Source organism: Triticum urartu, chromosome 4A (assembly GCF_056163025.1).
Source record: "Triticum urartu cultivar PI428250 chromosome 4A, HENAU_Tu73, whole genome shotgun sequence".
NCBI lineage: Eukaryota > Viridiplantae > Streptophyta > Magnoliopsida > Poales > Poaceae > Triticum > Triticum urartu.
Genome location: NC_141876.1, coordinates 344293025 through 344319015, shown reverse-complemented (window position 1 = coordinate 344319015; position 25991 = coordinate 344293025). Strand labels below are relative to the sequence as shown.

Here is a 25991-nt window from a genome sequence, read left to right as displayed (position 1 = left end):
TCTAACCAGAAGGTTCAACTTAAGAACTCCGGTTGGCAAAAAGAATCAAATCGAACGAAGCAACGAAAGTCAAACGGCGAAAGAAAACAACTTCGTTCTACTAATCTGGATCTAGGGCAAATTTTACAGTAGCAAAATCTTGTTTAAGTTGGTTAAACGGATAGAGGGTTTCGAGACGAAACTCCAGGCGCTTGAATCGCCTGATTCCGATAAACGAGCGAAAAGTTATACTAAAACGAAAATCGGATCAGGAATCGCGATCAGAAAAAAATCGCGGATTTAATCCGAGAAAAAGAAAAACGACGAACGTTCGCTAGAACGAACGAACGGACGAACGCTCACTATTTAAATAAACCGGAAAAACCGATCTATCTAAAAAACGAATCTAAAAAAACTGACCGAAAAACCAAACGGTTTTTCGAAAAAAAAAAACGGCACGGATTTCGAGGCGGCGGCGGGCGGCGAGGCGGCGCGGCGGCGGCGGCGGCTTGGGGCTGGGGCGGCTAGGGTTTGCCCGGGTGGGCTGCCCCGGCTTATAAAGCGTGCCCGGGCCGGTGTCCAGGTCGGACACGGCCCGTAGGTCGGTGCGCATTTTTTTAAAATAATTACGCGCAGAAGAAAAATAAAAAGAAATACTAAACCGACTCCAAAAATTCCGAAATAAATTTTCACGGATTTCTAAAATCAAGCCGCACAAGGTGAACATTTATTTGGGACCTAAATGCAATTTTGAAAAACGCACATTTTTCCTAAATTCAAATAAAATACCGAAAAACCCCGAAATAAAATCTTATTTGATTTTATTATTAAATCCTTAATATTTCTTTATTTTGGGAAAGTCATTTTATTCCCTCTCTCATATTTTTATAATAGAAATATTTGATGATAAAATAAATAAAATCAAATGATCCTATTCTCAAAATTTGAGAAAACTCAAATATGAAAATAACGAAATCCCCAACTCTCTCCGTGGGTCATTGAGTTGCTTAGGATTTCTAGGATCAACCAAAATGCAAAATAAAATATGATATGCAATGATGATCTAATGTATAACATTCCAAATTGAAAATTTGGGATGTTACAGTGGCGTAGGAGCCTGAGTAGCGAGCACAGAGGGAACCTCCAGCAAACCAGCACCATGTAAGCGAGTCTCCTCATAAGCCAAAACCTTCTCATCATAAGTACGATCAGCAGCCTCATCAGTAAGCTTAGCCGCATCCTTGGCGGTCTGATTAGCATCCGGAGCAAGAACCAGTGGAGTCAGCGGAGTAGGGGCCACCGGAGGAACCGGACGTGGCGGACAGCAAACCTCGCCAGAAAGAACACCCCAAAGACGGATGCCACGCATGTGAATGCGCATAAAGCCAGTGAACTCGGTGTAGTTAGTACCATCGAAAATCACCGGACAGTGAGGGACAACAACATAGCCAGATGCAACAGACATTTTTTTAGGAAACAAGTACGAGACGATCCCGACGAGAACCGCAGACAGCCGTCGCTAGCAGCAGGGGACGGCTGCAGGAAAATAGGCGCTGGCACCCAGGTTGCCGCCGGGAGTGCTGGATCGCAGGAGAGGCAGGCGCGGCTGGATCCAGAGAAAGGCTAGGCGCGGCTTGGACTCTGGCGACTGGATCGGGCTCTGGCGACTGGATCAGGCAGCCCTGGCGACTGAAGGAATCGGGAGGAGGCGAGCGCCCCTGGCGACTAGAGGAATCGGGAGCCCTAGGGATCGGGCGCCCCTGGCGTGCTGGAGGACCTAGCGATGGGAGGAACCGGGCGCCCCTGGCGGCTGGAGAAGTTCGAGCGCGCTGGAGCAGGAGGGAGATCGACGAGGGCGTGGATCGATAGGAGCACGAGTTGCGCATGCGAAAAAAAACCCTAAAGCTCTAATACCATGTTAGGAAAGCAACTTGTATTCCCATGAAGTCATAGGCCGATATATATATATATGTACAGATGTGAAACATATGCAGGAAACCTCTTATACAACGGGATAAATACAAAGGGGTACATGACTTATAATATAAGTCTAACATTTTTAATAGTAGGAACCTCCAAATTTTATACATTCTAGATCGATAAAATCACCATGATGGCTTTCCTCAAAAAAAAGTAACTCAGTAACTAACTATGTAATTGCTTCTGATCAATTAACACATGACGAGTGTATAAGTTGCCAATGAGTCGGGGTAAAACGTGGAAACTAGAGTTGCTAGCGTCATACATGAGCCTATGTATCTCGAAAAATCAAAATCAAAATGGTAGGCCCTGCACAAGCGTGCCATGATTGGGCGGCCGCATGAAAATCTGTACCTGCCTCTGGTCCACACAATTCCTTTATTTCCAGACATTATATTTCATCCATGCGAAATATTTTTGTTATCTCTCTCTTTTGAGCAATTTTAACCTGGAGCACTAGTATGGTTTTACCCCTGCGATGCAGTGTTTGGATTGCGCAAACCTGTAAAAGGGTATATATCTTCAAGGTTTATCATATGTGAAGCATCGGATTTATTTTGTTTAGCGTTTCAGCACATGTAAATAGCAAAAGCAGACAGCGTTAGGTGAAACAAAAGCAGACAGCGTTAGGTGGTTTCAGTAATGGCATTTGACAAGTGCACATGCAACTCGGCCAGCATTATATCGTTAAACGAAAAATCTCGATGCATTTCATGAAAGCCCATCGCAGCCAACCAGAAAACACGAGTGTTGCCCTGTCAACCAAAAGTTTGAAGCAGAAGATGGCTTAAAATTATTTACAATACGATTGATCTCGTTCACGAACAGATTGCAGCTCCAGCTCCGGCCAAGATTACTAAGTCACATGTTCAGCAACAACATCCGCACCAAAATAGCTACAGGACTGAAGTCATTTCATCGACAACAACTTACCACGGTATTAAATGCTTTCTCCAAAAATTATCACACTACGGGCAAATTGTCGGTGGGAGCTCACTACTTCCTGGGTTGCTCCACACAGACCAAATATCATGAGCAACTCCGATTCAAAAACGGTGTTACAAGAAATTTTTGAACTGAAACTAGAGTGTGTGAAAGTGTGTCTTCTTTTACGGTTATGGTCGCACGAACGAAACAAAATAAATAATGGAATAAAAAATATATCAGACATAGCATTTTCCATTGATTACCATTTGTCATAGGCTTGAAGGTAAAAAGCGTGAGCAAGCACTACGCAAAGAAAACAACCCAAAGGTGAAAGGCGCCACTTCATTGAAGCAACACAATCAGGCTGAGGCTTCACACTCAGAAATGACCAGGGCGTGCTGCTGTAGCAGGTAACCTTGAGCATGTTTTAAACCCACGACATGCTGAATTTCTAGCTTTTCAACAAGTTGTATTCAAATGGCTGTCAAAAAGTGATGTTTGAAACAGATTGCATGGTGTTGATGCAAGCTGTTGTTAGTGATGAATATGACTGATTTCTTATACATGTGGGCTTAAGGGTTAAGTGATGTTTCCACAGTGCATTGTAAGCGCGAATGTCATGTAGCAGCAGAGTGTTCTGATAATTGGCAAGGCCAATTTCCCAAGTTTGTATTAGAAGGCTGGTTTGTCAGATTAACCTATTTGATGGCAGAGATTTGTTGGATCTGCCCCCCTTGGGTCTTTTTATATCGGTATATATAGATTAATGGAATGCGTTGTCTTCCTTCAAAAAGAAAATCAACGGCAGTACCAACATTGCAACAGTACATCTATGCCAAGTCCACCCAGTAAGGTCCAACTGAAAAAGGACTACAAATAGTTTCTTTCAAACGTTTAAACATAGCACTGAGAACAACAAATATTTGGATGGTTATTTCGATTCTTCCAACAAGGCCATGACTGGAACTGTACTCTTAAGCAAGCAAGACGTGCCAACTGAAAAAGGGGATAACATCATACATCAAGAGATTATATTATCTATCATACTACTGTTGAAAACAACTCTGACATATGAAGTCCATGGCTGCCAGACCTAGAAACTCTCCTTCTGGAACAGTATTGATCCAACCATGACGGCGATTCCAGTTACAGCAACCGTAAAGAGAAGTCGCCTGTGTTGTGCAGCAGGCACAGCACGCGCTGGTCGTACCGGTAGAGGAGGCCGCACTTCTCTCTCTGGAAAGGTTCTGGCACTGAAATTTCAAACATCTGGTTAGCTAAGAGGTCTACTATAGTATCTTCAAAATTCTAGCAACAATATACTTGCTTATAAAATCAAAACAAAAAAACATCAACATACAGGATCTACGAAAAGGTTATCATCTTTGACTTGTAACCTAATCAAATTTTGAAGTGATTTTGAATTACATTGACTAAGTATGTAAGGATCCCGTCTAGGATATACTCCCTCCGTCCCATAATATAAGAACATTTTTGACACTAGCGTAGTGTTAAAAACGCTCTTATATTATGGGACGGAGGGAGTACTATTTGCAGATAATGGATTGCATTTAGTTTAGCAACACAAATAAAGATCACTGAAAACAAGTAGTCAATAATGTATAGACTGAGCAACACTAATCTTTAAATGGATCATACATTGTACGATACCCGATAACCAAAATAACAAAATTCAACAACTCCTTGGGACATGTGGGAACATGTTTACCTTGATGATTCTTCAGAACCATTTGAGCTAACGTGGCACTGCATTTCGTGCCCTATCCATTCACGAAGTCTAATATACTTCTTGCATGTTTGACAAAACTCCGTTCGGTTTCCACATACATCCTGTATCTCAAACTACTATGATCAGAACAAATCGACATGTATCAAACAAATTCAAATAAATATGTACCTTCAAAGGTAAACAACAAACTACACCTGATGTTCATGAATATCAATTGCAGGCAATTCGTACTCACAATATGCACACGCAACCATCCTTTGTGTGCACTGTTCACTTTTATGAAGATCAAGTATCTCCGATCGCAAGGTTTCTTTGCACAGGGAGCAATTTACCTGCATTTGATAAGATAAACTTATTGCACATGTACAACAGAAAAAAAAAACAGAAGCTGTTATCAAAATCCTGGAATATGTGCATTTTGCATTAGCTCCTGGTTTCAATTGTGATAAAATTAGCATAGCTGAAGAAATGTGCCTTTCTTATTTGCAGGTACAAGAAAAGGCGAACAAGCTAAGGAGATGTGTGTCCAGTTTATACAAGTACAAGAAGAAGATAACTAGCCATCATGTGCTGGAAGAAGAATATTATTTCCTATAATTTTGATTCTAACACGACTTGGTTTCTATACTTGTTGCAGCTAGTAGCTTAGACTTCGTGTCACATTAGCTTCAGTTTCTTTTGGCTATGTTTTAAAACTCTGTCATGCGCTTTCTTACTCTCTACCTTAAATATCACTTGCAGCCACCAAAATGAACTTAACAGGGAATCAATTGTGTAATTGATGAAGTCTTCTATACACTTTAGATAAGATATAGAATATGCACCACCAAAATGAAAAATGTAGCATAAACTACACAAAGAGAACCAACATTATGGCATAATCTTCTGAAATACACAATGAGAACCAACATTATGGCATAATCTTCTGAAAACTAAAAACGTGGCATTTAGGATCAGACTGCAAAACTCAAAACATGCATTTAGAATCAGACTGCAAACATACCGGAGCATGATTTTCATTGTAGTGTTCTTCCATAAGCTTCCTGGGAACCATTTCTCCACAGTGCTCGCACTTTTGAAGGTTACGAGCACAGTGTACGGAATGCAAGTCGATGTTTGATGATGGAATTTCTCGTTGACTGGAGAAAAGAAGATGCAAAAACTAAAATTGTTAACCAACTTGTGACATTGCCAGACCCAAGATGGTCTGAAGACTAAATTCAGACAAGTATTCACTGAATAACAGAACTTAGCAAAAGTTGAGCTTGATTGCGAGGAAGTTAGAACGAGTTCTGATCAATGTTTTAAATAGCGGGCTATGGTATATAGTGGCAGCCCTTAAAAACAGCTATAGCAGCGAGGAACACTGGCGGCTAGGGTTTACCCCAATGCAAGCAGAATGTCCCGGAAGGCTCTAGAATCCTGGCTGTATAGCCTTACAAGATTGTAGGAAACAAAAGAAAAGCAGATGGGGCAGTTGGCCACTGTAGCCCTTTTGCTGGAAAGCAAACAACAACCCTAACGCCTTCCAGCCATCCGATGAAGAATTGACGTCGTCTTGATCATCTTCAACAGTGAAGCGGTAAGGAGGAACTAAAGACATTGGATGATAGATGGACGGCCCACAGTGCTTCGTGCCAGCGGATCATGATTCAAACTTAACTCAACTAGTTCTCAGTGTCGAAATATTCTGAGAAATACCGCTATGGTCCTGGCAGATATCAATCAAACTACAACAATAGAAGTCATAGACTGTGAAGAGCTTGATTGAGAGTTTTTTTTTTTGACACAACTGACAGTGGTAGTTAGAAGCAATCCAGATCGATAAGGTACTGATCCCATAGCTCTACCAACTAATACTAGGTTCATCCTTTATACTTGTGATTAGAATATGATGCCAAAAGCAAATAATGCATACTTAATATAAAGAAATGTATTAACAATGTCCTGGCATCAATGATCACGAATTATAATCTAATCCGTTTAATATCTTTTCTCCAACTAACAAATGGATTGCTTTGAAACAATAGTTGTTCAAACCTACTCCATCAGGAACCTCCGTTAAGTAAGTAGAGAAACCAAGCATCAGAGTACTTTCCCTTCCACTCAGTTTGATGGTTTCTCATGGAAGTTAATATTAGCAAGTATGACCAGGCATTGGCGGGACAAGATGGTCTAGCACATCATGCAAGATGCTACATCGGTTGCTAGTGTGACCTTTTTCAATAAGCTGCACAATGAACACATTCTCAGGAGTACCGACGGTCACCTATCCAGCCGGCTTATAACTAGCAAACGCGGAAACCTAGTTTGTCCAAGAAAGTCTGTTTAATCGTGTGGGCGTGTGGCACGCTCGAGTAATTAATCCAATACACAACCTCGATCTTTCAGGACCAATCAAACCGGGTCTTCCTTAGCTCAGATCCAAAACGAAGAGAGCGCACGATATGTAATCGTCCTGAAACGACGCACGCACGCACGCACGCCACCAAAGAAGAGGCGAAGAGGTAACGGCGCGGAACGGGAACAGGGTAACCAACCAGTGGGCGCAGGTGGAGGTGGCGACGACGGCGGCGATATGAGAGCCGGCGTCTGCCATGGCGCTCATCTTGGGGCCGGAGGGACGGATCGCGCTCTCCTGTGGCACACTCCCTCGTTCCCGATCGGACAGGCGAGTGCTGCGGTGGTCCAGCGGGGACGGCGCGGAGCGGAGGGGGACCTTGGTGGGTGGGTGGCCGGAGGCGGAAGTTCGGTTGGGGGAGGGGGGGGGGGGGGGGGGGGGGGCGACTCGAAGAGAGGGTTGTGTGATGGGAAAGGGAGAGAATTTATGGCGAGAGGAAAGAGATCGGGTCTGGTCTCTGTCCGGAGGATGAACACAATGATAATAACGTACCCGTGCGTTGCAATAGAAAAAATGAATCTTTGCATAAAGATCTTTCATAAAAGGATAGTGACGGAAGCGCGAAGAACGATCATACATTAGGTAATAATGCTACACAACCATTTTTAAAGATCAGATTTGACCCTTTTTAAAAAAAACCAAGTTCGCATTTTAATAAATTATATGCACCACAAAAAGATATGTCGTACCTTCAATGATGATGGTCGCGTACTACCATTTTTCCTAACCATATTACCAGTTTTCGAGATATAGAGGACATATTTATTATATATAAGAACACTGATTGTGACTAACTTATCCCATCACTTCTCTGTCTAACTATACAGATCTATTGAATAAGTATAACTAAATTGTATCAAGCAAAATATAGTAAAATAACTTGAAGATATTATTATCAAAGTCTTTTTTTGAAATGTTTATTGTTAAAGGTTAAGACAATACAAAGCACTTACCTATCACAGGCTGGAATTGAGTAACTCAACAATTGTCAAAACAAACATCTGTGATGTCAGAAATTTTAACTTGACCGAAGAAAACATCATCATTTCAAGCATAATCCATGCAAAGTTTGCATTCAGTTATATCTATACTTATTTCCGAATGTTCAAAAGGTATTGTCTCGTCTCAAACATTCCATCAGACTTAGCGAATACTATGGACAATATACACCTTGTGAACATAGTCAGGAGAAAGACTGGCAAAGAAGAAACCGCCCTCAGGCAACTAAAAACACCAAAAATAAGGCAGCGGCGAGGAAAGCGTTTACCTACAGTGCAAATATCGGTGACGTCCCCATATCCCACCCTCCCTCCCCCCAGAAAGTGGAAGGAGGGGGTGTGTCCTTGGTGCTCACTGATGCCTTGGTAGGAGCGACATAGGCATGTCCGATGAACCCAGTTTCATTTATGGCCATAATTACCTGCCCGGAAGGAATCCTGGTTGGGCAACGACCAGTCGTGCTCGTCGACAACATGCTCCTCCAACACATCCTCCGACTCATGTCTAATTTCTCCTTGTCCATCCCCTTTCAGTACTCCGTCGTCGGTACTCCCTCGTACTCGCAAACCAGTATGATCATTGCTTGAAATCGCATCTTGGATCTGCCGAGATATCCACGATTTCCCCTGGCACGCCCCTGCTTTGCGCCTTTAGAGCTACTCCTCTAGCATGTTCGACATTTGGCATTTGTTTCCTCTAAAGTGCAAAACCCACATACTTTCAGGCTTTATCAATTACACTTATCCATGACGATGAAGAATGTTAGATTCAGTTGCCATCAATTAGTTCTTGTTCTTTATTTTCATTTAGCTACCTATCCTAGCTAGGAGATATTGAGATGGCAGCCAGCTGCATTGCAGAGGTTCGACGGTTTGACAGAGTTAGAACTCAAAGCGAATATTGCACACAGCAAGTCCTTTTGTTCAGACATTCCACTGATTGAGCAGATTAAGGAAAACAATCAGCACATGCTAAATGGTGTACGCTGTCTCAAAATCAAATAAAAGGATTAAGAGGCGCAATCTGATACATCTGATTGTGTAATGAAGTCTGCAAAAAACAACTACTTCAGAGGTGCCCTGAATCAGCAGAAAATTATGCCAAATGCCATTTTTTTAGAAGACGACCAGCTCCAGCATGTGGCGGTGGCAGCCACCATGGCGTCATCGCTGCAATAGACGTTACTGGAGCCCGTCCTGTAATCAGCTAACCGGATAATGAAAAATTTGAACCAAATCCGTCCTCCACGTCTGCTTCCAACTTGGGCAGAGCACACGCCCACCACACCACCACACGAGACACGACATCCCTGCCGTGATGTGCAACAGGGTCATCCCGTCGATGGAACGCTATGCGCGCATGCCCCCTTGTTAATCATTATGGCGTCCATGGTGTGCACGGAGGAGGCGAGCCCCCCTGTGCCCCTGTGGTGGGAAGGTCGTTCCCTGACATTGAGAGTTGGATGGTGGGACAAGAAACTGGAGATAGGGTTCGGGATGTGAGATCGCCTAGTGGAGATGACCAGGCACGGAGGAGGCTTCGAGCGCTTCATAGAGGAACGTCAACGCGGACTATGGGTCGGGGTGCCCCCTGCACCGTAGCCTCAATCTGTGCGGTGGAGAGAGCGGCTTCATCTCTAAGGAGGTCGTCGAGATCGTCGCGCGGGCACCTGCAACAAAGCGCAACTGGTTTCTCAATCAACCGCTCTCGATGCACCGAGCACCACGGCTTGAAAGCCGGCGCCATGTTTGGATCGAAGATGAACCTGAGTTTTCATGGATGTATCCCCTTTGCTCCTCTGAGTTGTTTTTTTTTCTTTTGAGAAGTGCTGCTTCGAGTTGTAGATCGAATCGCTAGCTGTGTGCTCGGATTTTGACTTTCTCTCCTGGATGGACTGGGCCAACAGACTATTTGGATGGAAGCCCACACCCAACATCAATCGTTCTCCTCCCTGATGGAAAAAGTGGGTAGACCACAAACCTTTTTTGTTCCTGGATCGAAGAGGTAATATTTTGAATCAAAAGGAAGGAGATCGGGTCTACTGCAGGGAAATAAAACGGGACATATGGAGAACTATGAAAGGCTCCGTAATTTATTATTAGGTAAAGATATGTTATTAGTAGACTGTCCATGCGTTGTCATGGCTCAATAAATGAATTTGTAAACAAAATGATCATTTTCCTTCCCATGAATGAGCACATTGCATGTGCACATAATATTCAACCATACCAAAATTGCAAGCATCTTCTCTCTATTCTTACAAACACCACACACCCTTTTAGCTGCTTTTTCCCACCGAACTTGTTGTCCATCACCTCCTCTATCCAGCAACATTCATCCTCTCAATCTATTTGAAGGAAATATGCCCTAGAGGCAATAATAAAGTTGTTATTTATATTTCCTTATATCATGATAAATGTTTATTATTCATGCTATAATTGTATTAACCGGAAACTTAGTACATGTGTGAATACATAGACAAACAGAACGTCACTAGTATGCCTCTACTTGACTAGTTCGTTGAATCAATGATGGTTATGTTTCCTAACCATAGACATGAGTTGTCATTTGATTAACGGGATCACATCATTAGAGAATGATGTGATTAACTTGACCCATCTGTTAGCTTAGCACGATGATCATTTAGTTTGTTGCTATTGCTTTCTCCATAACTTATACATGTTCCTATGACTATGAGATCCTGCAACTCCCGAATGTCGGAGGAACACTTTGTGTGCTACCAAACGTCACAACGTAACTGGGTAATTATAAAGGTGCTCTACAGGTGTCTCCTATGGTGTTTGTTGAGTTGGCATAGATCGATATTAGGATTTGTCACTCCAATTGTCGGAGAGGTATCTCTGGGCCCTCTCGGTAATGCACATCACTATAAGCCTTGCAAGCAATGTGACTAATGAGTTAGTTATGAGATGATGCATTACGGAACGAGTAAAGAGACTTGCCGGTAACGAGATTGAACTAGGTATTGAGATACCGACGATCGAATCTCGGGCAAGTAACATACCGATGACAAAGGGAACAACGTATATCATTATGCGTTTGACCGATAAAGATTTTCATAGAATATGTGGGAGCCAATATGAACATCCAGGTTCCGCTATTGGCTATTGACCGGAGACGTGTCTCGGTCATGTCTACATAGTTCTCAAACCCGTAGGGTCCACACGCTTAACGTTCGGTGACAATCGGCATTATGAGTTTATGTGTTTTGATGTACCGAAGGTAGTTCGGAGTCCCGGATATGATCACGGACATGACGAGGAGTCTTGCAATGGTCGAGACATAAAGATTAATATATTGGATGACTGTATTCGAACACCGGATGAGTTTCGGGGTCATTGGATAATTATCAGAGTGCCGGGGGGGGGGGGGGGGGTTATCGGAACCCCCGGGGAACTAATGGGCCAGCATGGGCCTTGTGTGAGAGAGAGGAGGGGCCACGGGGCTGCCCCCCCTTGGGAGTCCGAATTGGACAAGGAGGGGGCGGCGCCCCCTCTTTCCCTCCCTCCCTCCCTCTCTTTCCTTCCCCCTCCTTCTTCCTAGTTGGACTAGGAAAGGGGGAGTCCTACTCCTACTAGGAGGAGGACTCCTCTCTCTCCTTGGCGCGCCCCAAGGCCAGCCTACCTCCCCCTTGCTCCTTTATATACGGGGACAGGGGGCACCCTAGGACACACAAGTTGATCATTGATCCCTTAGCTGTGTGTGGTGCCCCCTCCACTATAGTCCACCTCGGTCATATCGTAGCGGTGCTTAGGCGAAGCCCTGTTCCGGTAGCATCATCATCACCATCATCACGCCTTCATGCTGATGAAGCTCTCCCTTAACACTCTGCTGGATTGTGAGTTCGTGGGACGTCGTCGTGCTGAACGTGTGCAGATCGCGGAGGTGCCGTACTTTTGGTACTAGGACCGGTCGATCATGAAGACGTACGACTACATCAACCACGTTGTCATAACGCTTCCGCTTATGGTCTACGAGGGTACGTGGAGAACACTCTCCCCTCTCTTTGCTATGCATCACCATGATCTTGCGTGTGCGTAGGAATTTTTTTGAAATTACTGCGTTCCCCAACAGTGGCATCCGAGCCAGGGTTATGCATAGATGTTATATGCACGAGTAGAATACAAAGGAGTTGTGCGCGTGGGTATATTTATATTGCTTGTAGTCACTAGTTGATTCTTCATTCGGCGGTATTGTTGGATGAAGCGGCCCAGACCGACATTACGCGTATGCTTACGCGAGACTGGTTCTACCGATGTGCTTCGCACACAGGTGGCTGGTGGGTGTCAGTTTCTCCAACTTTAGTTGAATCAGATTCAATGAACAGGGTTCTTTCTAAAGATCAAAAAGAAATCATTATACCGCGTTATGGTTTTTAATGCGTAGGTAAGAACGGTTCTTGCTCAGCCCGTAGCAGCCACGTAAAACTTGCAACAACGTTGTAACACCGCGGATATGATTTTCCTTTTATGTACTCCAACTCTTGCCGTTTCTGGCCTTAAGTTATTTTATTTTCTCGAGTTCGGGTTTTTGTCTCCGTGTGTTGTTGTCGTTGTCATGCATCTCATATCATGTCATCATGTGCATTGCATTTGCATACGTGTTCATCTCATGCATCCGAGCACTTTCCCCGTTGTCCGTTTTGCATTCCGGCGCCCCGTTCTCCTCCGGTGGTCATTTCTACCTTTTCTTTCGTGTGTGGGGATTAAACATTTCCGAATTGGACCGAGACTTGCCAAGCGGCCTTGGTTTACTACCGGTAGACCGCCTGTTAAGTTCCGTACCATTTGGACTTCGTTTGATGCTCCAACGGTTAACCGAGGGACCGAAAAGGCCTCATGTGTGTTGCAGCCCAACACCCCTACAATTTGGCCCAAAACCCACCAAAACCCTCTCCATCATCTAGAGCGTTCGATCACGATCGCGTGGCCGAAAACCGCACCTCATTTGGACTCTCCTAGCTCCCTCTATCTATAAATAGGTGCACTCCCCCGAAAATTCCGGATCCCTAACCCTAGCCCCGCTCCTCTCCGCGCGCCGGACGTGTCCGTGGGCGCCGGACAACTTCCGCCGCCACCGCCGCCCAACCGAGAGCCGCCACGTGGCAGCGTCGGCCACCTCCCACCGCGCGGCCCGGCAAGCCCGCCGCGGGCCCTCTCGGCCCGTTCCCTCAGCGCCGCCCGAGCCGCCTCTTCCTCCGCCCGGCGCCACCGCGCCTCCTCGCTGGCGGCCGCTGCCCCGCCGTGCCGCACCGTGCCGGCCACCGCCCGGCGTCGGCCGGACCTCGCCGCCGCGCGCCCGAGCCGCGGGAGCCGAGCCCCACCGCCGTCTGCACCAACTCCGGCCCCGGCTCTGGCCTCTCCTTCCTCTTCCCCGAGCTCCGGCGTCGTCCCCGCCCCCGGTGAACAGTTTCCGGCGATCCTCGTAATCCGCGCTCGGCGGGATCTAGATCTGGGAATAGATCCGGTTCACTTTTGCCCCGAAACCCTAATTATTTTGCTATGTTCATCGTGCCATAACTTTGCATCCTTAGCTCCGTTTTGGGCATATAGCATATCAAAATGTTCGTCTCACAGAGTACATCATTTCATCTCATTGCATCATTTTCATTTGAGTTCATCTGGATGCCCGAAATTCTATTGGAAGAATGCTATTTGAGATAATTGTCAGATCTGCTACGCCAATTAGATATTTGTCGTTTTTGCCATGATTAATGTGTGCATGATATGCCCCTGAGCTCTACATGAGTTTTGTTATATTTTTTGCCATCTATCCAGAGGTGCAACCCATCTATTTTTGTGATGTGTGTGGTGACTAGCACAATCTTACAAAGTGGTGCATTTGTTAATGCTGATTTCAGGGACTTAGCAATTCCACAAAGTCCTTGATCTGTTTATCTCAATATGCCATATGCTCATGTTGTTTCCTAGTGATCTGTGCCTCTTTTGAGGATGATCAGTAAGGATGTTTTGTTAATATTGTAGTGCTCTATCCATCCATGTCTTTGTTTGCAATTATGGAGCACCCTAGCTTGAGTCAATCGAGCTCTACTTTTGCTATTTCATGAATCTGGGCAGATTGTCTACTTGTTAGCGATTTTGCCGAGGATGTTGTAGTTGATCCGTGCATGCTATGTTATTGTTCTTGCCATGTCTAGCTTGTATAATGTGTATTTTTGATGGGTGCATGCTTAGATTGTCATTACATGCTCTGTAGTGAGTGCGTCGAGCTCGTTAACATGCCTACTTGATATCTGATTTTTGCATGTTCCAGTTTTCACTAAGTCTGAGAACTGATTATGTTTTTGCCATGTTCACATGCTTGCAAATGTATTTTCTGATCCCTTTTGGCTCAAGGTCACTAAGGGATTTTTGTTAAGCTCTTTGAGTAGCTCCATGCCATGCTTTACTTTGCCATGTTAAGGCCCTGTAGCATATAGTTGTCATACTACCAAGTGTGCTACCTGATCTGAAATTCCAGACAAGTGTTAATTTCACTAAGTCTGTGATCTGTTCTCCAAATGCATTTTTGCCATGCTTGTTTGAACCTGTTAATGGATGAATTGGCCGTAGCTCAGTGTTCATCTTTTGTTAAGCATCATGAAAGAATCCCTTTCATGTATCTTGTTGCCATGTTTGAGTGCTGTAGCATGTTCATCTTGTTGCATTTAGATGGCTACTTGCTGTAAATCGCAGACCGGTGCCATATTTGAATTGCTTGCCTTTTCCAAACCGTAACTCCGATTCCGGCGTTCTTTATATCGTTTTCAAGCGATTTGACCTCACCTTTCCAGTGGCACACTTGGGTTTCTAAGTTGAGGCCAGATTCATTCATTCCTTGTCAAATCTTGCATATGCATCACATATCGCATCCCGCATAGCATACCATGTTTGCATCATGTTGTTTGAGCTTTGCACGTGGTTGATTTTGTTCCGTTTGCTTGTTTGTCTTGTTTGGGTAGATCCGGGAGACGAGTTCGCTAACGAGGAGCCCATTGAGTTTGCTTTCGAGGATCCAGTCAACTCTGACAACTTTGCAGGCAAGATGATCATACCCTCGAAATCACTACTATCTTTGCTTTGCTAGATGCTCGCTCTTTTGCTATGCCTATGCTACGATGCCTACCACTTGCTTATCACGCCTCCCAAATTGCCATGTCAAACCTCTAACCCACCATGTCCTAGCAAACCGTTGATTGGCTATGTTACCACTTTGCTCGGCCCCTCTTATAGCGTTGTTAGTTGCAGGTGAAGATTGGAGACCGTTCCTTGTTGGAACATTTTTTACTTGTTGGGATATCATTATATTATCTTGTTATCTTAATGCATCTAAATACTTGGTAAAGGGTGGAAGGCTCGGCCTCTCGCCTAGTGTTTTGTTCCACTCTTGCCGCCCTAGTTTCCGTCATATCGGTGTTATGTTCCCGGATTTTGCGTTCCTTATGCGGTTGGGTGATAATGGGACCCCCTTGATAGTTCGCCTTGATTAAAGCTTTTCCAGCAATGCCCAACCTTGGTTTTACCATTTTCCAGCTAGCCTCTTTTTCCCTTGGGTTTTCGAAGCCCGAGGGTCATCTTATTTAAACCCCCCCCCGGGCCAGTGCTCCTCTGAGTGTTGGTCCGACCGAGTAGACTGCGGGGCCACCTCGGGGTAACTTGAGGGTTGGTTTTACTCGTAGGATGTCTCATTTGAGTGTGCCCTGAGAACGAGATATGTGCAGCTCCTATCGGGATTTGTCGGCACATTCGGGCGGTGTTGCTGGATTTGTTTTAACTTGTCGAAGTGTCTTGTAGAACCGGGATACCGAGTCTGATCGGAACGTCTCGGGAGGAGGTCTATTCCTTCATTGACCGTGAGAGCTTGTCATGGGCTAAGTTGGGACTCCCCTGCAGGGATTTGAACTTTCGAAAGCCGTGCCCGCGGTTATGGGCATATGGGAATTTTTTAATGTCCGATTGTAGATAACGTGAACCTTAACTTAATTAAAATGAATCAGCTGTGTGAGTTACCGTGATGGTGTCTTCTCGGCGGAGTCCGGGAAGTGAACACGGTGTTGGAGTAATGCTTGCCGCAGGTTATTCTCTAGTTATTCGTTCGCGCTTTGCCTTCTCTTCTCGCTCTCTTTTGCGAACAGGTTAGCCACCATATATGCTAGTCGCTTGCTGCAGCTCCACATACCTTACCTTGCCTTACCTATAAACTTAAATATTCTTGATCGCGAGGGTGCGAGATTGCTGAGTCCCTGTGGCTCACAGATTACTTCCAAACCAGATGTAGGACCCGATGACTCCGTTCCAAATGACGCGCTTGAGCTCAAGTGGGAGTTCGACGAGGACTCACGCCGTTACTATGTGTCTTTCCCTGATGATCAGTAGTGGTGCCCAGTTGGGACGATCGGGACCGTGTCGCATGTTGGGTTGATCTTTTATTTTAGCGCCGTAGTCGGGCCATGAGTGTTTGGTTGATGTAATGCTATTTATGTACTTTGATTGACGTGGCGAGTGTAAGCCGACTATGTATCTCCCCTTTTATTATCTATATATTACATGGGATGTTGTAAAGATTGCCTAACTTGCGACATTGCTTTCCATGCGGTTATGCCTCTAAGTCGTGCCTCGACATGTGGGAGATATAGCCGCATTGGGGGCGTTACAAGTTGGTAATCAGAGCCTTCCCCGACCTTAGGAGCCCCCATTGCTTGATCGTTTTTAGCAGCCGTTGTTGAGTCTAGAAAAATGTTTTTGAGTCATTTAGGAATTATATATCGGAGAGTTTAGGAATTCTTTTTACTCCCCAGTCTCCTCATCGCTCTGGTAAGGCATCCTGACGTAGAGTTTTGACTCTTCTCTTCTCAAATTTCACAAAAAAAAATTAGGATCACGCGGGTATCTTGGAATCATTCCGATGGTTTTGTGACGAGAACATTGTTCTTGGTGCCTCCTGTCTTTAGGGGTTGTGGCAGTGTCCCGGGGAGTTGAGCTCCGAGGTGTTGTCATCACAATTTTATCGTTGCAGTTCTGGAATACCTGAGTTTAGTACGCCGACATCGAAAATCTCTTTTATGCAGTTCGTTGGTGAGATAACCTCGACGCCACCCAGTACTAGGGCGGGAGTTCGGGAGTATTGCCATAACTTGTATAACGGATGCTTTTCGAAGGTTGAGGTAGATGGTTTCCAAAGTTTTTCTCGGTTATGTGTTGAAGGATGGATACAGCTGGATGTAGGATTTGTTAGATTTGGGTGAGATATTATGCTTCCCCTGTATCCCCAACACCTGATTGCATAACCGGAAAGGTTCGGGAGTTTCATAGGTGGGAATTCTTGTAGCTCTAGTTCTTCTTCCACGGATATTTGGTTTGAGATTGGGATTTCTTACCGAGTATTCGTTCTTGATCCGTACCTTGTTGATTTATTCCTCTACCTAAATTCTAAGTGGCTTCTCAATTTATGGATATGTGACCATTTCAAGTGGAATGCATTCGTTCTTATGTTCGGATGTGAAGACTATATGTTGCAATTTCAACCCGTTTGATTCAGCTTCATTTTATCTGTCAATATGCTAACGGTTGTCACCCTCTTCAGGATGGCTCCCGCTAAGAGCAGCAATCAGAATCAGAATCAAGATCCGCCACCACCTCCACCCCCTCCCGAGGCATGGCAAGCTGTGATGGCCGCAACCAATGCAAACACACAGTTGATCATGCAAATTCTTCAAGAGCGCAATCAAGCGAACCAAGGCAACCAAGGCAACAATCAGAATCTCTTTGCTACACTCAACCAGTTCCTTGCTAACGGGCCAAAGACTTTCAGCAATTGTGTTGAGGCAACTGATGCTGACGATTGGCTCGTGGATCTGTGCAAGCATTTCGAGTGCAGTAACGTCAGGCTTGAGGACTTTGTCAAGTTCGCTTCCTTCCAACTCAAAGACCAAGCTGCAGAATGGTTCCAGCAGTACCAGGATTCAAGAGGAGGCCGTGTGATTACTTGGGATGAATTCCGTCAAGATTTCAAAGCTCATCATATTCCTCAGAGCGTGGTTGAAAGCAAGCGTGAGGAATTCCGCAACCTGAAGCAAGGCTCTTTGTCTGTCTATGACTACAACAAGTTGTTTTAGAAGCTCGCCCGCTTTGCTAAGCAGGACGTCCCTGATGAGAAGAGCATGATATACCAGTTCAGGGGTGGTCTCAGAGAAGAAATCCAGCTAGCTCTTGTTCTCTTTGAGCCCTTGAGGTACGATGAGTTCTACAACATGGCATTGAAGCAAGAGGCTGCTCAACTGAGGTGTGATGCTTCCAAGAAGCGATTCAGAGATGCTACTCCTTCTTCCTCTACTCAAGTGGCCAAGCAGCAGAAGTATTGGCTTCCTCCTCCTCCGTTCCGTCAGCCATATCAGAAGAGCAAAGGTGGCAGTGGATCTTCCCACCCACCCAACCCTGGCTTTCAGAACAAGACTTCGTCTCAAGCTCCAAGATCGAGTGCTCCGTATCACCATCCGCTTTCAGAGGTCACGTGCAACAAGTGCCAACAGAAGGGTCACTATGCCAACAAATGCTTCAATCAGAGGCGTCTTCCTCCTCCTCCTCCTGTGAGATCGGCAAGTACAGCTGTGGTCAGGCATAACCCCAAGCACGCCAAGGTCAACATGCTGAATGCAGCTCAGGCGGAGGACTCGTCAGATGTCATCATGGGTAACCTTCCTGTTAATGATATTCCCGCAAAAGTACTTTTTGACTCTGGTGCATCGCATTCCTTCATGTCATTCCCATTTGCATCAGAGAACAATTTTAGTACTAAGGCATTACCTAGAGCTATGCAAGTCGTCTCTCCGGCTAAGCGTCTGAGTTCTAGTATGATGGTTCCGGATATTTCTATCATGATGGGTGATTTCAAGTTTCTGGCTTCTCCAATGGTTCTTGGTAACTCGGATATTGATCTTATTCTCGGGATGGATTGGCTTTCTAAGCACAAGGCTCAGCTTGATTGTGCAGCCAGGCAGATTCAATTGACTCATTCGTCTGAGGATGTAATTGTCTTTGCCGCTCGGGATAATACAATCCGTCTGTTTTCTCTCAATGAGAAGGGTGAACTGGATGCTATCTCACAGATTCCAGTCGTTTGCGAATATCAAGACGTCTTTCTAGAAGAGCTCCCAGGAATGCCTCTGCATCGGCCAGTTGAATTCGTCATCGATCTTGAGTCTGGCACGGAACCAGTGTGCAAGCGTCCTTACAAGCTCAGACCTAAAGAGTTGAAGGAGCTGAAGAAGCAACTCGATATTCAAGAGCGAATGGGTCTCATCCGACCTAGTTCTTCTCCGTGGGGTTGTGGTGTTCTTTTTGTGAAGAAGAAGGATGGAATGGACCGACTTTGTGTTGACTACCGTCCATTGAACAAGAAGACTATCAAGAACAAATACCCACTTCCCAACATCAACGAGTTGTTCGAACAACTCAAAGGTGCCCAAGTATTCTCCAAGCTTGATCTCCGTATGGGTTATCATCAGATTCGAATCCGTGAGCAAGATATTCCCAAGACGGCTTTCAGGACAAGCTATGGTTCATATGAATACACTGTCATGTCTTTTGGCCTCGTCAATACTCCTCCGACTTTCTCTCGCATGATGAACTTCATCTTCAACGCCTACACCAATGATTTTGTTTTGGTCTATCTCGACGACATTCTGGTCTTTTCGAAGAACAAGGAAGATCATGCCAAGCACTTGCGTTTGGTACTCGATAAGCTCAGGGAACACAAGTTCTACGCCAAGTTCTCCAAGTGCGAATTTTGGCTCGATGAGGTTCTTTATCTTGGTCATATCATCTCTGCCAAGGGCATTGCGGTGAATCCTGAGAAGGTGTCTACAATTGTGAATTGGGAACCACCTCAGAACGTGAAGCAACTCCGTAGCTTCCTTGGTCTCGCAAGCTACTGTCGAAGATTCGTTGAAAACTTTTCAAAGATCACGAAGCCTCTCTCAAATCTTCTCCAGAAGCACGTCAAGTACGTTTGGTCTCCGGAGTGTGACATTGCTTTCAACACTTTGAAAGAGAAATTGGTCACTGCTCCAGTTCTGACTCCTCCTGATGAATCCAAACCGTACGAGGTCTTTTGCGACGCCTCTCTCCAAGGTCTTGGCGCAGTGTTGATGCAAGAGAAGAAAGTTGTGGCTTATACCTATCGCCAGTTGAAGCCCAACGAGAAGAACTACCCCACTCATGACCTTAAGTTGGCGGCAGTTGTGCATGCTCTTTTGACTTGGAGACATCTCTTATTGGGAAGAAAAGTGGACATTTTCACTGACCACAAGAGTCTCAAGTACATCTACACTCAGCCTAATCTCAACCTCAGGCAGACTCGATGGGTCGAAATGATTCAAGAGTAGAATCCGAGTATTGAGTATACTCCAGACAAGGCCAATGTGATTGCTGACGCATTGAGCAGAAAGGCTTATTGCAACAGTCTGATTCTCAAGCCTTATCAACCCGAGCTTTGTGAAGCTTTCTGCAAACTCAATCTGCAAGTTGTTCCTCAAGGTTTCCTCGCCAACCTTCAAGTCTCTCCTACCTTGGAAGACCAGATTTGCCAAGCCCAGCTTCTTGATGCTATGGTGAAAAAGGTGAAGATTGGGATTGCCAAGAGTCAACCAAGTACAAGTGCTACCGCCTTGATGACAAGGATACTCTCTTCTTCGAGGATCGTATTGTTGTGCCCAAAGGTGACCTTCGTAAAGTGATCATGAACGAGGCTCACAATTCTCTCCTCTCCATCCACCCTGGGAGCACGAAGATGTATCAGGACCTCAAGCAGGCTTATTGGTGGACTCGAATGAAGCGCGAGATTGCTTAGTTCGTGAATGAGTGTGATGTCTGCAGAAGAGTGAAGGCAGAACACCAAAGGCCAGCTGGTCTCCTCCAACCTCTTGCCATTCCAGAATGGAAGTTTGACCACATTGAGATGGACTTCGTGACTGGGTTTCCAAAGTCCAAACGTGGCAATGACGCTATATTCGTTGTCATCGACAAACTCACTAAAGTGGCTCATTTTTTCTGCCTATCAAAGAGTCAATCACTGCAGCTCAATTGGCGGAGCTCTATACCTCTCGATTTGTCTCTCTGCACAGTATTCCACAAGTGATCTCTTCAGACCGTGGCAGCATCTTTACCTCCAAGTTTTGGGATTCTTTTCAGAAGGCCATCGGCACCAACATCCGCTTCAGTACAGCTTTCCATCCTCAAACTAGCGGTCAAGTCGAGCGTGTCAATGAGATTCTTGAAGATATGCTCAGGGCTTGTGTGATCTCCTTCGGCATGAAGTGGGAGGATTGTCTTCCTTATGCTGAATTCTCCTACAACAACAGTTTTCAAGCAAGTTCGGGCAAGGCCCCATTTGAAATTCTGTATGGCAGGAAGTGCCGTACCCCTCTCAACTAGTCTGAAACCGGCGAATGTCAACTTCTGGGAGATGACTTAATCACAGAGGCAGAGGAAATGTGCAAAGTCATTCGAGATAACCTCAAAGCAGCCCAATCCCGCCAGAAGAGCTACTATGATAGTAAGCACCATGATTTGGCTTTCGAGATCGGAGATCATGTTTACCTCCGCGTCTCTCCAATGAAAGGTACTCATCGCTTCGGTATCAAAGGGAAGCTTGCCCCTAGATACGTGGGACCTTTCAAGATCGTCAGCAAGAGAGGCGATCTCGCCTATCAACTCGAGCTTCCTTCAAACTTTGCAAATGTGCATGACGTGTTCCATGTCTCTCAGCTCCGAAAGTGCTTCAAGACTCCTGATCGCACCGTCAACTTCCAAGACATTGAGCTCCAAGAAGATCTCTCTTATCGTGAGCACCTCGTTGCTATTCTTGAAGAGACTGAACGCAAGACTCGCAACAAGTCAATCAAATTCCTCAAAGTCAAGTGGTCACACCATTCCGACCGTGAAGCTACCTGGGAACGCGAGGATCACCTCCGTTCTGAGTACCCGGCATTCTTTCAGTCCTAGATCTCAGGACGAGATCCTTTCGTAGTGGTGGAGTGTTGTGACACCCCGGATATGATTTTCCTTTTACGTACTCCAACTCTTGCCGTTTCCGGCCTTAAGTTATTTTATTTTCTCGGGTTCGGGTTTTTGTCCCTATGTGTTTTTGTCGTTGTCATGCATCTCATATCATGTCATCATGTGCATTGCATTTGCATACGTGTTCATCTCATGCATCCGAGCACTTTCCCCGTTGTCCGTTTTGCATTCCGGCGCCCCGTTCTCCTCCGGTGGTCATTTCTACCTTTTCTTTCGTGTGTGGGGATTAAACATTTCCGTATTGGACCGAGACTTGCCAAGCGGCCTTGGTTTACTACCGGTAGACCGCCTGTCAAGTTTCGTACCATTTGGACTTCGTTTGATGCTCCAACGGTTAACCAAGGGACCGAAAAGGCCTCGTGTGTGTTGCAGCCCAACACCCCTACAATTTGGCCCAAAACCCACCAAAACCCTCTCCATCATCTAGAGCGTTCGATCACGATCGCGTGGCCGAAAACCGCACCTCATTTGGACTCTCCTAGCTCCCTCTATCTATAAATAGGTGCACTCCCCCGAAAATTCCGGATCCCTAACCCTAGCCCCGCTCCTCTCCGCGCGCCGGACGTGTCCGTCGGCGCCGGACAACGTCCGCCACCACCACCGCCCAACCGAGAGCCGCCACATGGCAGCGTCGGCCACCTCCCACCGCGCGGCCCGGCAAGCCCGCCGCGGGCCCTCTCGGCCCGTTCCCTCTGCGCCGCCCGAGCCGCCTCTTCCTCCGCCCGGCGCCACCGCGCCTCCTCGCTGGCGGCCGCTGCCCCGCCGTGCCGCACCGTGCCGGCCACCGCCCGGCGTCGGCCGGACCTCGCCGCCGCACGCCCGAGCCGCGGGAGCCGAGCCCCGCCGCCGTCTGCACCAACTCCGGCCCCGGCTCTGGCCTCTCCTTCCTCTTCCCCGAGCTCCGGCGTCATCCCCGCCCCCGGTGAACAGTTTCCGGCGATCCTCGTAATCCGCGCCCGGCGGGATCTAGATCTGGGAATAGATCCGGTTGACTTTTGCCCCGAAACCCTAATTATTTTGCTATGTTCATCGTGCCGTAACTTTGCATCCGTAGCTCCGTTTTGGGCATATAGCATATCAAAATGTTCGTCTCACAGAGTACATCATTTCATCTCATTGCATCATTTTCATTTGAGTTCATCTTGATGCCCGAAATTCTGTAGGAAGAATGCTATTTGAGATAATTGTCAGATCTGCTGCGCCAATTAGATATTTGTCGTTTTTTCCATGATTAATGTGTGCATGATATGCCCCTGAGCTCTACATGAGTTTTGTTATATGTTTTGCCATCTATCCAGAGGTGCAACCCATGTATTTTTGTGATGTGTGTGGTGACTAGCACAAGCTTGCAAAGTGGTGCATTTGTTAATGCTGATTTCAGGGACTTAGCAATTCCACCAAGTCCTTGATCTGTTTATCTCAATATGCCATATGCTCATGTTGTTTCCTAGTGATCCGTGCCTCTTTTGAGGATGATCAGTAAGGATGTTTTGTTAATATTGTAGTGCTCTATCCATTCATGTCTTTGTTTGCAATTATGGAGCACCCTAGCTTGAGTCAATTGAGCTCTACTTTTGCTATTTCGTGAATCTGGGCAGATTGTCTACTTGTTAGCAATTTTACCGAGGATGTTGTAGTTGATCCGTGCATGCTATGTTATTGTTCTTGCCATGTCTAGCTTGTATAATGTGTATTCTTGATGGGTGCATGCTTAGATTGTCATGACATGCTCTGTAGTGAGTGCGTTGAGCTCGTTAACATGCCTACTTGATATCTGATTTTTGCATGTTCCAGTTTTCACTAAGTCTGAGAACTGATTATGTTTTTGCCATGTTCACATGCTTGCAAATGTATTTTCTGATCCCTTTTGGCTCAAGGTCACTAAGGGATTTTTGTTAAGCTCTTTGAGTAGCTCCATGCCATGCTTTACTTTGCCATGTTAAGGCCCTGTAGCATATAGTTGTCATACTACCAAGTGTGCTACCTGATCTGAAATTCCAGACAAGTGTTAATTTCACTAAGTCTGTGATCTGTTCTCCAAATGCATTTTTGCCATGCTTGTTTGAACCTGTTAATGGATGAATTGGCCGTAGCTCAGTGTTCATCTTTTGTTAAGCATCATGAAAGAATCCCTTCCATGTATTTTGTTGCCATGTTTGAGTGCTGTAGCATGTTCATCTTGTTGCATTTAGATGGCTACTTGCTGTAAATCGCAGACCGGTGCCATATTTGAATTGCTTGCCTTTTCCAAACCGTAACTCCGGTTCCGGCGTTCTTTATATCGTTTTCAAGCAATTTCACCTCACCTTTCTGGTGGCACACTTGGGTTTCCAAGTTGAGGCCAGGTTCATTCATTCCTTGTCAAATCTTGCATATGCATCACATATCGCATCCCGCATAGCATACCATGTTTGCATCATGTTGTTTGAGCTTTGCACGTGGTTGATTTTGTTCCGTTTGCTTGTTTTTCTTGTTTGGGTAGAGCCGGGAGACGAGTTCGCTAACGAGGAGCCCGTTGAGTTTGCTTTCGAGGATCCAGTCAACTCTGACAACTTTGCAGGCAAGATGATCATACCCTCGAAATCACTACTATCTTTGCTTTGCTAGATGCTCGCTCTTTTGCTATGCCTATGCTACGATGCCTACCACTTGCTTATCACGCCTCCCAAATTGCCATGTCAAACCTCTAACCCACCATGTCCTAGCAAACCATTGATTGGCTATGTTACTGCTTTGCTCAGCCCCTCTTATAGCGTTGTTAGTTGCAGGTGAAGATTGGAGACCGTTCCTTGTTGGAACATTTTTTACTTGTTGGGATATCATTATATTATCATGTTATCTTAATGCATCTATATACTTGGTAAAGGGTGGAAGGCTCGGCCTCTCGCCTAGTGTTTTGTTCCACTCTTGCCGCCCTAGTTTCCGTCATATCGGTGTTATGTTCCCGGATTTTGCGTTCCTTATGCGGTTGGGTGATAATGGGAACCCCTTGATAGTTCGCCTTGATTAAAGCTTTTCCAGCAATGCCCAACCTTGGTTTTACCATTTTCCACCTAGCCTCTTTTTCCCTTGGGTTTCCGGAGCCCGAGGGTCATCTTATTTAAACCCCCCCTGGCCAGTGCTCCTCTGAGTGTTGGTCCGACCGAGTAGACTGCGGGGCCACCTCGGGGTAACTTGAGGGTTGGTTTTACTCGTAGGATGTCTCATCTGAGTGTGCCCTGAGAACGAGATATGTGCAGCTCCTATCGGGATTTGTCGGCACATTCGGTCGGTGTTGCTGGATTTGTTTTAACTTGTCAAAGTGTCTTGTAGAACCGGGATACCGAGTCTGATCGGAACGTCTTGGGAGGAGGTCTATTCCTTCGTTGACCATGAGAGCTTGTCATGGGCTAAGTTGGGATGCCCCTGCAGGGATTTGAACTTTCGAAAGCCGTGCCCGCGGTTATGGGCATATGGGAATTTTTTAATGTCCGGTTGTAGATAACTTGAACCTTAACTTAATTAAAATGAATCAGCTGTGTGAGTTACCGTGATGGTGTCTTCTCGGCGGAGTCCGGGAAGTGAACACGGTGTTGGATTAATGCTTGCCGCAGGTTATTCTCTAGTTATTCGTTCGCGCTTTGCCTTCTCTTCTCGCTCTCTTTTGCGAACAGGTTAGCCACCATATATGCTAGTCGCTTGCTGCAGCTCCACATACCTTACCTTGCCTTACCTGTAAACTTAAATAGTCTTGATCGCGAGGGTGCGAGATTGCTGAGTCCCTGTGGCTCACAGATTACTTCCAAACCAGATGTAGGACCCGATGACTCCGCTCCAGATGACGCACTTGAGCTCAAGTGGGAGTTCGACGAGGACTCAC

At 45.8% G+C, this 25991-nt stretch overlaps 1 protein-coding gene across 1 annotated transcript; it reads right to left on the bottom strand.

Annotated features, from left to right (window-relative positions):
* Positions 1 to 3717: 3717 nt before the first annotated feature.
* On the bottom strand, positions 3718 to 7412 carry LOC125551551 (uncharacterized). The gene is made up of 5 exons (XM_048714804.2): positions 7177 to 7412; positions 5640 to 5775; positions 4831 to 4968; positions 4616 to 4737; positions 3718 to 4139 (listed from the first exon to the last, which is right to left on the bottom strand). Exons 1-5 carry the CDS (start codon positions 7242 to 7244, stop codon positions 3980 to 3982), a joined length of 624 nt encoding a protein of 207 aa, XP_048570761.1. The 5' UTR covers positions 7245 to 7412; the 3' UTR covers positions 3718 to 3979.
* Positions 7413 to 25991: the final 18579 nt, after the last annotated feature.

Bases quoted from the DNA above. Each gene is read 5' to 3' on its own strand.
- LOC125551551 (XM_048714804.2), bottom strand. From the start codon at position 7,244: ATGAGCGCCATGGCAGACGCCGGCTCTCATATCGCCGCCGTCGTCGCC. The intron at 5,776-7,176 runs GTTGGTTACCCT...TCTTTTCTCCAG, and splicing joins ACCTCCACCTGCGCCCACTG to TCAACGAGAAATTCCATCAT. The intron at 4,738-4,830 runs GTGTAGTTTGTT...TTTGAGATACAG, and splicing joins TTGATATTCATGAACATCAG to GATGTATGTGGAAACCGAAC.